Genomic DNA, 14,205 nt, shown 5'->3' with positions numbered 1-14,205 from the left:
CACTGTAAATGATGCCCAAAGCTACTAAAGATTGTGGGAAACAGTCTTAACTGATGATAATAAAGACCATTTTGGCATTATGTTCAATTTTAAAGTGAGAATGAAATAAGGCAAAAGGATGAGATTATGATTTTCCTTCCTTTTAAAAAAATATTCAAACACAGTGGTTGTTGTTACATAGCAACATTATAAGTCTTTTTTTCTTTTCCACAGATGGGGGGAAAATGAGTGCTTTTAGGGTGGGATTAAAAATGTCTAATTAACTGTCACCACTGAATGTTGCCCAATACTTGGATACGAATTATTCCAAATCTCAACGGTTTTTTTCTGGACTCACCTGTTATCTCTCTTTTCCAGGTCTCACTGAGGGACTAAAGATTTGGGTTAATCTCTACAAGTAGAAATTTTCAAGTTGCAGTGTCCTCATAAATAACCGGATCTTGTAAATATAGCATCATATTTGGAATAAATATGAACAATTTCATCCTCAAGCTGCATCCAGATATATTATAGCAAATTCCAGTGCAGTCAGCTGAGACTGTTCACACAAATTTCATAACCTGGGGAAAAAAAGTACCAAATACATGTAGTTCACTGAGGATGAATTTTGTTTTTCTTACAGTCCCTGCTCCATGGCAGAAATCTTAGATAAACTTTGATCTGAGTGTAGGTCAATATTCTCAACAGGTTGTTGATAATATTCTGGTATTAATGAAAAGAAACAGCACTTTTGAGTTTCTTTATACCTATTTTATTTCATATAAACCTGATATGAAAATATTCATTCCATTTCTAAAGTTCAAAAATTAATGTTTATTTTAAAAATAGATCTACTTTAAAAGTACTGGAACTACAAAAGTAGTTTAAGAATGTGCACTAAAGATTCTGAAACTAGGGCAAGGAATGTTTTGTTTAATTTCCTAATATATTGCAAAATCTCAGATACTCAAATGATTTCCATTTGAGGTGTCTAATGTAACACATCTTCAGAGATGGAAATTTACTAGCTGTTGACTTCAGCACATAAAACAGTACAGCTGGCAATACAATAACACACAAATATTGGGTAGATCAAATACAATTTTGAGATATTCCAATCTGCAGGTAATAAGTCTTGTTATGTCTCAGAAACATTTTATAAAATATTGTGACAAATTCTTCACTAATTATCCACCATGTTCCATTTTCACTGAGATAACTGTTTGGTTATGCCACCATAAAAAGTAAAGGTAGTTTCCCCCGCACATGCGTGCTAGTCGTTTCCGACTCTAGGGGCCGGTGCTCATCTCAGTTTCAAAGCCGAAGAGCCAGCGTTTGTCCGAGGACGTCTCCATGGTCATGTGGCCGGCATGACTAGATGCCAAAGGTGCACGGAACGCTGTTACCTTCCCACCGTAGTGGTCCCTATTTTTCTACTTGCATTTTTACGTGCTTTCAAACTGCTAGGTTGGCAGAAGCTGGGACAAGTAAGAGGCGCTCACTCTGTTACAGGGCACTCGGGATTCGACCCGCCAAACTGCCGACCTTTTGATCGACAAGCTCAGCGTCCTAACCCACTGAGCCACCGCGTCCCTTATACCACCATAGATAATGGTAATTATTCTGCTTCAGCAGTACAGCCAAACTGTAAGGCCCAATCACTACATATGGATGTAGTAAACTAGAGTCCAGTAAAAGAAGTTTTGGAAAATGATTTATAGCTGGCTATTTACCTATGGAAAGTAAAAGTTTACAAATAATTTAAACTATCTGTCCATTCAATTCACCTTACCAGCAGTCCTCTAGTTCTGTGTTTCTTAACTTTGGTGACTTTAAGATGTGGTGACTTCAATTCCCAGAATTCTCCAGCTGGGAATTAAGCCAGTTATAGGTTAGGAAAAATGTCTCTAAATTAAATTTAGTGAAGGAACAAAACCAGAAAAGTGGGATTCTTTATAAAAATACACATTTCTGAGAAAAGTTAAAAGAGACAATGAAAAAGCTAATCTATTTTATACGTACAATTACACTGAAAGGTGATTCATTGATAGCATATATATTAATATATAGAATATATACATTGTCATGAAATGCTGGGTAGGCTGTACCAAGAATGCCACCACAGTATTGTGCATGCAAGGACTTTCAGTGTTAAAAGTTACTGGAAACAATTATATTGAATATTTTTACTTTCTTTCCATCATAATCTCTAAGGGAAAAGGACATAAAGTTAAAACCCCTATAAAAATGAAACTGAAAAGATAAAGAGAAACTGTAGTTTCTGAAGAGTGTAGTTAGAAGGGAAAATTGTTTTCATTGAAATGCTGGTTAACCTGAACACATTCTCAGCCAAGTTATGCTGCCACCCCTGCAATGATGCAAGGCAGTACTCTAAATTTGGCTTTCCTATTCAGAAGAATATTTTTTTTGCTTTTTAACATGATAAACTTTAAGGACTTCAGTGGAAGTCATTGTTTTGCAAAGTCACCTTTAGAAGGGATTTCATTTATCATAATTTTTGGACTGTGTTCACCTGCCATTAAGTATTTTGCAATACTTACTAATATGCCTATCATTTAAGTCCTCTTCAGGTATTTGTAATAGGGACTGAACAGAGGACTTTGACTCTCTATCCATCACTGTCTCATGTTGACTCATGAAACGTAGGGAGGAATTGCCTACAATTGGCCAGCCTAATCTCACAATCTTCACAAGATTGGGAGCCCAGATTTTAATCTTGTGGACTGGATGAGTTTAACCAAGGGGAGTTGAATGTGGTTACTCCAGTGGTGGGATTCAGCTGGTTTGCACCACTTCGGCAGAACTGGTAGCTAATTTTTTGTTGCCCAGGCCCAGAATGGACTTCTGGAAGTGGCATCCACACAGAAAACCGGTTGCTCACCTATTTGAATCCCCCCAATGGGTTACTCCCTCCCCAGAGACTCTGATGCTAACTATATGAAAGAGATAATATTTAAAACAACAATAAATGAACACCAACAAAAATGCCAGTTCATAAAAATGGAAATATATGCTATGCAAAACGTATTCTGGATCAATTTGGCAATTAAAACATTCAGGTGACTTAGTTTTCCCAAACACTCAATCACTTTTGAGTAATGATCATATTCTGTGGCATGAAAAAAAAGCTTTCCATCTAAAACAGTCATAAACCACTTTTTCCAGTGCCACTGAATGATTGTTAAGGCTTACCTGTACAATCAGCCTACGTAGAATAAGAACTGAAATATAAAATCCCTGTGTAGGTTTTATGAATTGTCTCCCTATCTTTGAGAGCATATGGATGAGATGGCTGCATCAAATATTGAGAGAAAATGGTGGGCAGAGCAATCCAGCTCTTCTGCAACTGCAGCATAATCATGGCAGAACAAAAAGTGCCAGAAAGCTTCCCGCTTTCTTTCCTAGGTGATCCTGATAGCAAAAATGGTAAAGAAAGGACAAGAATGGGAGGGTGGATGTAAGGTATTTAAATGTTTCACACTTTGTCTGGTTATTCCTAAATTAAGTCCAACACAGACTCTTCTTTTTTAATGCCCACTTTAGCCCACTTCAATTTCTTTACTGAAAGCCTGTAATATATTTAGCAGGAGTGCCGTTTTGTGCCCTGATGGAAATATGGACTTCCTGATAAATGTGCACTCACTCTTCCATGTAGTCAGCATTCTAATAAGTAAACAAGCAAATGAACAAAGCAACAAGTACTGTACAAACAAGTAAGCCTGTACAAATATAGCCAATGCAGGCATTTGTCACAACAAAAGGCTTCGTGTGAAACCAATTAAAGTTTGGTCAGATCAAGGCAGCATCACCAGCTGGGGGAAAAGGCTCTACTCAACTAATCAAGGTCAAAGGGCTGAGCTTATTAACTTCCAAGTTTTAGGGGAGAGGCACTGTGGAGAAAAGCAGCTCAGATATTGCTTGTTTGAACAATTTCTCTGCCCAGCAATGGGGGGAGGAGGGGAAAACCCCAAGTGTGGCACAGGATACTGTAGGGGAGAACTTTAGCCCGAGAAAAGAATTGTTTATGGAGATTCTCAATCATCCAGATCATAGTTGTCCCAAAGTTGCTTTTTCCCAAAGGTATCTGGACCTTGCTTTTTTTCCTGCCCTTTGAAAACATTTTGGTTCTCATTCAATAAGCTTCTTCAGTTCTCTGCATCGTGTGGTTTGCTTAACAACCATTTTGCCCAAACTAATTGCAGTCACTAAATGAGGATTATGTCACGTTTCCGACGTATGGGCTTTTCAAGTGACTCTGAGGCATTGTTTACCTTAAAAGTCCTTTATTTAGCCTAATACACCAGCAAATGCTTGCTCGAAGGAAGCTGGAATCTGAAATCTCCGCCCCCTTGCACAATATATTAAAACAGAATTCTCCACCTTTCTAATTTTGTCATTAATCATATTCTCCAATTAAAGAATCAGTTTCCCTTCCGTTAGAAAACCCGCCAAGTTCTTATCTTCTTTAATTTCATGGCCTTGAGGTACAATCCTCCTTCTCCCTCCTCCCAGCCTTAACCCTATCTCTTAAAGCAATACACAACTTTAACATATGAAATAGCTGCTTCTTCATCTCTTGTCAAGCAAGAACATTCGATGTTAGCAACGTTGACAGATTACCTGTAAGAGAGACAGGCAGTGCCGATAATGTATCCTATCCTTCCGGCAGCCAAAGCAACATTATCCATGGAAGCACAGGATGCTCTGGCCAGCTGCTCCTGCAGTAGGCCAGCTGGGGCCCAGCAGGCTGCCAATCTTCTGAAAAGTCCTCCATGGAACATAGTTGCATGGAAAACACCCATCAGGATCCATCTTCAGTCCTCCTCAAAGAGGGCTGGTCATGAAAGAGAGCCCCACGGTAAGAACATGTCTTTTGCAAAAGCTCAGTATAACTTCTTGGTCCTGGCTCTGTGGATATGCCCTAGGTCAGGGGTAGGCAACCTCGGCTCTTTTATGACTCATGGACTTCAACTCTCAGAATTCCTGAGCTATGCTGACTCAGGAATTCTGGGAGTTGAAGTCCATGAGTCATAAAAGAGCCGAGGTTGCCTACCCCTGCCCTAGGTAATCTTTGCCCAGGTCTTGGTTTACTGGTTGTAGGTATACAAAATACTCAGTCTGAATAACACTTTTATCAACGTTTTCTTCTCTTTTGAAAGGGAGCCTTGTACCAACTCACATCTTCAGAGTAATAACTGAAATGGGACACTTTTATTACTAGATTACAATTACTCTTGGAATTATCAGATGTAAATCAGTTAATCGGTTAAAATAACTGGATTTCAATCGACACATACACCAATCCTGATAACGTTGACCAGCATATCTGCATGAAATATCATGTAGCAATGTTATATAATTTGAGGATTTTTTTAAAAAAAATTGTTTTTTTCCAGGCTACACACACTTTGGGTTCATACTATTTTTAATATTTTATTTATATTTTTAATATGTTAACAAAATTACCATTTTAAATGGAACATTTGATAAACAAATAATGCTATAATTGTACAGGAATATTACTTAAATATTTTTTTAAAAATGCATAGTATTGCAGAAGGCTACAATCTGTTTCTCCTAAAAGAAATGGCCCTTGACACAAGTAATTGTTGGGTTCCGCTATGCACTGAGCAAGGAGGCATCTTCCTGACCAAGTGATTTCTCCTATCTTTTCTCCCCATTCAGTACGTATCTGTAGTGCAGCTCTGGAGGACACGAGAGGGAGCTGTAGTAGGACAGAGATAATGTTCTATCAAGGATGTCCCTTCTGTTGGCAGACAGATGTTGGGGGATTTCATTCAATTTATTCCTTGACTTGAACTTTAGTAGTTGAGTAGTAGTAGGAAGGTATGCATGAAAAGAAGAAAATGCTTTCAAACTCAGAACAAACTTCCACATTCTGGAATTTCTACTGAACTATTCTGGACCATATGTGGTTGAGTAGACCCAAACCCTGGACCACTTTGACTGTTTCATGGCTTAGATGAAATTAAAGGTAAATAAGGAAGCGGCTATCCTTTCCTCTCTCTCTCCTCTCAGATTCTAGCACAACATATCCGATTAGCCCACCTGCCCTATCAACGGTCTTCTCTTTCTTCTCGGCTGCCCCATGTCCAATACAGTGTCTCCGTGGTCCAGTCTGTGCTTCCCATTTCCTGTTGTTTAGTTGCCTCCATCCTTGGCCTCCTCCTCAGCCCTCCTCATCCTCACCCACAATTCCTTTTTCCAGGATCAAAATTGCCTTCCCCCCCCCATGTACAGAGCCCCAAAATGGGTTAGCTCAGGTATGGGCCATCAAAAACAACTGTTCCATGCGCAGAACATTGCACACAACCTTAACACAATATGGCTTTCACTCCCTTCTACTCAGAAATAATATATTTAAGACATATAGTTTACATCTCTACAAATACAATAAAATGTTTAAACAAAATAAAAGACATAATTATATCAAAAGTATTCATAACTTTTTAAATAAAAAAATCTGTTCTATAAAGACTTAATGGACAAAAAGAAACAAGACTTAAATTTTCCCACTTGCAGCTGAAAAAAGATCAATCTGAATTTAGTTAATGTACTACACTAAAATAATAAAACTGATGCTCTGAGTATTGTAAAAGGAAGTTTTGTACAATGTGTGTAATTCTACTTTATATTTTAAAAGTTTATAAGGCTGCAATGTAGTGTAATTTTAACCTTGTGACCTGCATGATTCAGTCATACAATATCATATGCAGTCAAATTAGTTTATATAAATGTAAAGTTACCTAAATTAAAATTCAAAGTGGGCACGGTGGAAGCACCTCATGTTTATATCCAAAGCACTTACAGATCATTATCTACTGCAATTGGCATATTATACCCAATTATATTTATCCTGTAGAAGTCAATGGACTAAAAACAATTTTAAGATGTTGCAACCAACATATCAAGTTGAATGAAAATGGGAAAATACAGCATAAATGACTGACTTTTTCCCAATTCCTCTGTGAAACCAAAATTGCATCTATTTCAGTTTAATTTGTGAAATAACATGTAATTCTATACTTTACAAATCCCACTTTAGGAATGATTTAGAAGTTAAGAGTTTGGTTACGCTTTTCAAGTTATTAAGAGGTGGAGAAGGAGGATATGCAAATTCATAGTGCTTCCTTTGTCGTAGTTTTTATCATGCATAAATTGGCGCTAAGGAATCAGCTGTACGAAAACATATAACAGGGATGCTTTACATAAGAAATTACAGTTAAGGTTGCAAAACCTATTTTCTAAACCCTTAGGCAAGACTTGTGGCATTTTGGTTTTGCAACTTTTTTTTAACCTAAAGAATAGAATACTCATAACCTGTCATGAAATTGCTGTATTTGCAAGGCACAAAAGGCTGCTAAATAAGGCAAATTTGGCACACAAAACAATCTTTCTTCTTGTTTAGATTCATCCCTGATATAAAACAAGCTGGTTATGGTGAGAATTTTTAACTTAGATAATGAACACATAGTCAAGAGAACTGGCCAATTGATGAATTATTTAAAAGAAGTATCATAATACTTTGTTCTGTTTAACAATGACAGAGCACCTAGTGGTTTAAATTTTCTGTTCTGTGCCTCTTTTGGAATTTTGAAACCACTTGCGGATAACTGTTCCAGAACTGCTGGCTACCACACACAGAGCACCTCCCACTGTCCACCATCTTGGTATATGATTAAGAAAAAGGACTTGAAAAATGAAAGCGAACACCACATCCATGGTTTTCATTATAGCAACAGGACCAGCTTTTTCAATCTGTAATGCTTTAGTAAGAAATATCTGACCGCCAAGTCCTAACAATCCAATTGATATCAGGAGAAATCTGTCTATACCACAATTGGGCAAAGTCCACGCGTCCATTATAAAAAGTGCTATTATACACACAATCAGCCCAATTATTGCATAATACCAAATGGACAAAAAGTAATGGACAGATTTTCCCACTTTTCTTAGGATCACAAAAGTTAAGGCAGCGGCTACTGCACTTGCAATGGCTGCTATAGTTCCTTTAAGGTGATCTGTGTAACTTTCTTCCATGTCGAGAACACTGGATCCAAATAGAAACGGTGGCCTCGCTATAAGCACTACTCCCGTGATTGTAATCAGGGTGAAAAGAAGATCCCAAAGACTGTATTTCTCTCTCAGGAAGATCCAGGCAAAGAAGGATGTAAAAACTGGGCTACTGAATGTAATGACGGTAGCGTCAGCAAGAGGCATCACTTGGAAAGCATAATAAACAAGGATCATTGCACCAGAGCCAAGCAATCCTCGGAGGAAAAGAACCATTCGCTTGTCCCTTGGTCCTAGGAATCCTGTTCTGAAATGAAAGAAACATGTACAGAGAGACATGATAGCTACCCTATGCTTGAGACTCAATAATCATACCCCGGTATCCCTAACACAGGGGTCTTCAAACGTGGCCCTTTTATGACTTGTGGGCTTCAATTCTCAGAATTCCTCAGCCAGCGTATCTGGCTGAGGAATTCTGGGAGTTGAAGTCCACAAGTCATAAAAGGGCCAAGTTTGAAGACGCCTGCCCTAACATCACACTATGAATTTTAGAACAAACCATGGTAAAAATTCAAATTCAAGAACAATACTCTTAGAATTGTTTCATGTAAATTCTCCTAATCTTAGTACCTTTTATAACCTATATTCTTAACCACTGTACCAAATGCACTTTCTTTAAGGTTCTGAATCTCATAAAACTTTCTTTCAGGTAAAATTGTTTCCAAGTTTTTTTTAAAAAAAGTTAACTGTGAGACAGGTGGCAAATACATTTGATAAATAAACAAAATAAGTATTCCCTATCTCAAATAAGCATGCTAGAGGGTATTTATTTAAGCTTGCGTAAATTCAATTAATAGAATGCCTATGGAGATTCTCACTCATCGAAATCAGAGTTGTCAACTCATAGAACTAAACCAGGGGGTAGGCAACCTTGGCTCTTTTACGACTCGTGGACTTCAATTCCCAGAATTCCTGAGCCAGCTGGCTCAGAAATTCAGGGAGTTGGAGTCCACGAGTCATAAAAGAGCCAAGGTTGCCTACCCCTGAACTAAACAATCAACCACTAAGAACAGGTCCCTCACTGGCATCAATCCATCATCAAAGGGTGGCCCCAAAACATATTCAGTACTTCACATATCCTTTTCTTGACTAGATTTCTTTTCCCATACAGACTAATCAACATTTTATTACTCTCCTCTGTCTTCATCTGCTACTGAGCTTGTAATTAGGAAGTTGAAACTATGAATGCCATCTTATGAAAGCTATACAAGTCCCATTCAAGTTGAATTTGACTCATGGGGACATCTATGCAATTTTCTGACCAATATTTCAAAAGTGGTTTGCCATCAAATTCTCTGGAGATTTTTTTTTTAATTTTCCAGTCTGGTCTACGAACCTGGCATTATATGCATGTATATGGCTACCCATCTCAAGTACACAATATTGGGCAGCTAACAATACTTAAAAACAGAATAAAAATACTATAACAACATTATAAATAGTAATGTAAATAACAGGCAGGGAAAAACAACAACTAAGATCAATTGAGGTAATCCTCAATTAACAACAGTTCATTTAGTGACTGTTCAAAGTTACAACTGCAAAAAGTGACCTATGGCCATTTTTCACACTTATGACCGTTGTAGCATCCCCAGGGTCATGTGATCAAAATTTGAATGGCAACTGGTTTGTGTTCATGACAGTTGCAGTGTTCTAGGGTCATGTGACCACCTTTTGCAACCTTCTGACAAGAAAAGTCAATGGGAAAATCAGATTCACTTAATAACTGTGTTACTAACTTAACAACTACACTGACCCACTTAACAACTGTGACAAGAGAGGTCATAAAATGGGACTTAACACTTAACACATGTCTCACTCAGCAACAGAAATTTTGGGCTCAGTTATGGTCATAAGTCAAGGACTACCTGTAATTAAAATAACCATGAAATGGGCTCCCTTATTTTCTTGCAGTCTCTCATCTTGGAGGAGAGGAGCCAGATGCTGTCACCTTCATACATCTGTACAACTGTCAATTCTCTTGGGTTTGTCATGATGTGCACACCTATAGGGCCCTCACTTCCTGAAGCAGTGTCTCACAGCTGCAACTCAATGGCAACCTCAAACATTGGTGAGGTCCTTGTCTAAGATATGGATTCAGGTGAATGCATTATATATTAAGCAATGTAATGAGGCACTTTTTTATACCTTTGCTACAGAAGTATACTGAAACCAGAAGAAGAAAACTGAAGTCTCCTGTTTTATTCACAATTCATTACTCTGTCTTCAAGTCCCTTCTCTGCAGCCCTTTTCTCTGGCTGGGAAATCCCATCGAGATAAAAATATAATCTAATAAAGTATAAATATATAAAAAAGGATAAACACGCCAACCCTGGGAGAAGCCAGGATTCTCATTCAGCCTGCTTAAGTTAGTGTATTAATCTTCTTTCCCCCAATCCTGTTTTACGCAGATCTGACAGCACCTTAATTGGATTTAACTCTGCGATCATCACATTAGCTGTGCTTCAGATTTGTAAAATGCATGTCATGCATCCTGGAATCAATTTAAAATATTGTGGAATTAAGTCATGTTAGCTGCAAAAGGTATACCATCATACAGTGTTCTGATTAAAACTCAACATATTATACAGTTATATTTACCCATTCTACATATCCCAAAGGTGCTTTTCAAAAGGCAAGTAAACTTTTGTTATTTTTTTCTTGAAAATATTTCACTTCTCATCCAATAAGCTTCCTCAGTTCTGACTAAGAAGCTTCTTGAATGAGAAGTAAAATGTTTCCAAGGAAACAACCAAGAAAGTCCAGTTGCCTTTAGGACAACCATGATCTGGATGATTGAAAATCTCCATAGACATATATCCATCCCATACATCTTTTGTGCATTTTAATCTTCTATGAAGTTTTTTTGTTTGTTTTTTCACATGCAAAAGGAAGAAAATACTCACTTGAAGTATATTAATCCAGGAAGAACAAATGTTATTTGAAAAACACATCTAATAGCACTGATTTCCACTGAATGAACATCTTCAATTTTCTTTAGAAATAAAGAAGCCACAGAGAACAGGAAGGCAGATAATAATGTATAGAACAAGCCAAGCCCCGGACATCCATTTTTCTTCTTTATTCCTACAATGGGATAATTGTAGTTTTCAGTTAGTAATGGATAATTAAAAAAATATTTTTTTTATATGCATGGCGACATCTGAAGCAGAAACACTCAGGGAGAATACATTGCAGTTCTATATTGCCTGGAGTCCCTATCCCTACAGACATTCAAATGTTAATACATATACATATATGTATACTTTTTAAATTGAAATAAAGTGAATATATAGTGGATTTATACACTATTATGAAGAATAGTTAATTCTGGGTTACACATTTGGAGAAAATTTGTTCAGACTGATAATATTAGCAGTAGGCCTCCTTAAGTAACACCAGCTGCCTGCAATTAGTGCAGGTTCGAGTCCCACCAGGCTCAAGGTTGTGTTGTGACTCAGGGCCAGCCTGTGGGTCCGACAGCCGGGTCCGATGTATCGGAGGACTCAGATGTGGGGGAGGAGGGAAACGAACCGGCTGATGATGATTTGGAGACTTTGCAGAGTCCTCAGCCGGGAACCTCTGCTCAGCTGTGTGAGCCTGAGAATGCGGAGGATGATGACCCACAGCTGGCCCTGTTCAAGGACGCCCGACGCAGGAGGCAGACGAGCAGGGACAAACAAAGAAAGGCTATGGGACTCCTCGGGAGGAGGCACAGGGAGACCACGCCCTGAGCTCTCTATAAAAGGAGTGTTTGGGGAGGGGCTGGTTGCTGAAAGCAACTCTTTTCCGTTTGAGAAGTCAAGCTCTTGTATTTTTGTAACAGTGTAATTAAAACTTGGCAGAAGCCTTTTGGTCTTGGACGCTTTCCAGTCTCTTCTTTTGATTAGGGGTGCGAGAAGAGGGCTGGTTCAGAACAGTTTGCTTTCAGCCACCCACCCCTTAATACTACGATGGAGCAGCTTCTTGCCGAGAATGCCCAGCTTAACCAGCAACTCACCTTGCTGGCCACTCAGGTGGCACAACTGCAGGCTCAGGTACATGCTGCCCCCCCACCCAGGAGGAAATGTCAGATAGCTATGCCGGATAAATTTGCTGGTAATCCAGAACTGTTTCCTGCCTTCCTGGGACAATGCCAGCTTTATATCAGCGTGAGAGCAGCTGATTTCCCCACTGACCGAGATAAGGTGGGATTCGTGTTGAGCCTTCTGTCGGGAGATGCAGCTCGTTGGGGCACGCCTCTGTTGGCACAGCCTAGCCCTTTGTTGGATAACTTTGGGGGGTTTTGTGACCATATGCGCCTCATGTACGAGGACCCGATTAAGGCGCAGACGGCCACCCGACGCCTGAAAGCTTTGAGGCAGGGTCAGCGCCCTCTACAGGCCTATATCAGCGATTTCCGGCTGCTTAGCCAGGATTCCGCCTGGAATGAGGCTGCGCTCGTGGATGCCTTTCAGGATGGCTTGTCAGAGGAGATGTTGGATGAGCTGGCCCGCGTGGACATTCCCTCAGACCTGAATGGGCTGATCCATCTTTGTCTGCGGATCGATGCCCGGCTGCAGCAGCGTAAGAGTCGCCGTGCCACCCCACAGACCCCTGCCGCCCCTGTTGTGCGTGAGCCCCCGGTCCAGAGGGAGGAGCCAATGGAGCTGGGTGCCGCCAGGTCCCGTCTATCGGTGACGGAAATGGACAGACGACGATCGGAGGGGTTGTGTTTTTACTGTGGGGACCCTGGACATTTGGCTGCTTCTTGCCCGAAGAAGCGTCAGCGGGCGTCAGTGACCAAGCCTGCCCCGAGAAAGTCCCCTGCTTTGTTATCGGGAAACGGCCCGAGCCCGATCTAGACGGTGTGAAAGATCGGGCGACCCACAACATCCACACCGAGCGACGCCGTTCCGATGGTGCCTGTGAACCTCCACGGCATTTGATTTTGGAGGCACGTCTGATCCTTCTTGGCAAGCCAGAGGGGATTCCAGTCCATGCCTTGATTGACTCTGGGGCTACCACTAACTTTATGGATTCGGCCTTTGTGGCCAAATGGGCTGTTCCCCAGTGTCCAGTGGATCCGCCCATGCTTGTGGAGACCATCGATGGTCGAGTGCTCCTGTCCGGGCCTATCACGGCCGCCACGCAACCCGTGTGTATGGCCATCAGTACCCATGTGGAGGCCATTCAGTTCTACGTCACTTCGGATCTGCACTTCCCCGTGGTCTTGGGACTGGCGTGGCTCCGGGCGCATGATCCACAGATCTATTGGTCTCAGAACTTGGTCACCTTCCCAAGTTTGCAGTGCGTGGACCACACCCGCCATATCTGTGCCGGCCAGGTGGAGGGTTCCCCAGGGGTTTCCTTGCCTCCCGAACTGTCCGACTTTGCTGACGTGTTCAGCGAGTCAGAGGCGGACCAATTACCCCCGCACAGGCCCTACGACTGCTCCATTGACCTAGTCCCTGATGCGCCTCTCCCAGTGGGGCGTTTGTACTCCATGTCGGAGCCCGAGTTGGCTGCATTGCGGGACTTCCTGACAAAGAACTTGGCTCGTGGTTTCATCTGGCCCTCGTCCTCGCCAGTGTCTGCGCCCGTGCTCTTCGTCAAAAAGAAGTCGGGCGAGTTACGGCTTTGCTGTGACTACCGGAAACTCAACGCTATCACGGTGCGTAACCGCTATCCGCTGCCCCTCATCCCCGAGCTCTTGGACCGACTCCGGGAGGCTAAGATCTTCACGAAACTGGACCTGCGTGGAGCTTACAACCTCGTCAGGGTTCGGCCGGGTGATGAGTGGAAGACGGCGTTTGGTACTCGCTATGGACATTTCGAGTACACGGTGATGCCGTTTGGCCTGACCAACGCCCCCGCTGTGTTTCAGCATTTTATGAATGACATCTTTCGGGATCTGTTGGACCAGTTTGTTGTGATTTACTTGGACGACATCCTGATTTACTCCCCGTCGCGTGAAGCGCATCATCAGCATCTCCGTCAGGTCCTGCAGCGCCTCCGGAAACATCGGCTGTTTGCCAAGTTGGAGAAGTGCCAGTTCAACCAGGTGACCATTGATTTCTTGGGTCACCGCATTTCTCCTGAGGGCATCGCCATGGAACCGAGTAAAGTTGA

The 14,205-nt window shown here is 41.1% G+C and overlaps 1 protein-coding gene across 3 annotated transcripts in view; it reads right to left on the bottom strand.

The window, feature by feature from the left end:
* Nucleotides 1–337: 337 nt before the first annotated feature.
* SLC35G1 (solute carrier family 35 member G1) overlaps nt 338–14,205 on the bottom strand; it is a 31,995-nt gene continuing 18,127 nt past the window's right edge. Inside the window, exons 2-3 of one of the 3 annotated variants that reach the window (XM_083363511.1) lie at nt 11,001–11,181; nt 338–560 (exon numbers count right to left, since the gene is read on the bottom strand). In XM_083363511.1, the coding sequence (XP_083219637.1) occupies nt 554–560; nt 11,001–11,181 (188 nt within the window). In that variant the 3' untranslated portion in view covers nt 338–553. Of the gene's footprint in view, nt 561–3,257; nt 3,412–5,212; nt 8,342–11,000; nt 11,182–14,205 lie in introns of those variants that run through there. The other 2 variants (XM_083363510.1, XM_083363509.1) reach the window with 2 other exon arrangements.

Source organism: Vipera ursinii, assembly GCF_947247035.1.
Source record: "Vipera ursinii genome assembly, chromosome: 5".
Classification (NCBI taxonomy): Eukaryota; Metazoa; Chordata; class Lepidosauria; order Squamata; family Viperidae; genus Vipera; species Vipera ursinii.
The sequence above is the reverse complement of the archived record's forward strand: the minus strand, read 5'-3'. Positions and strand labels throughout refer to the sequence as shown.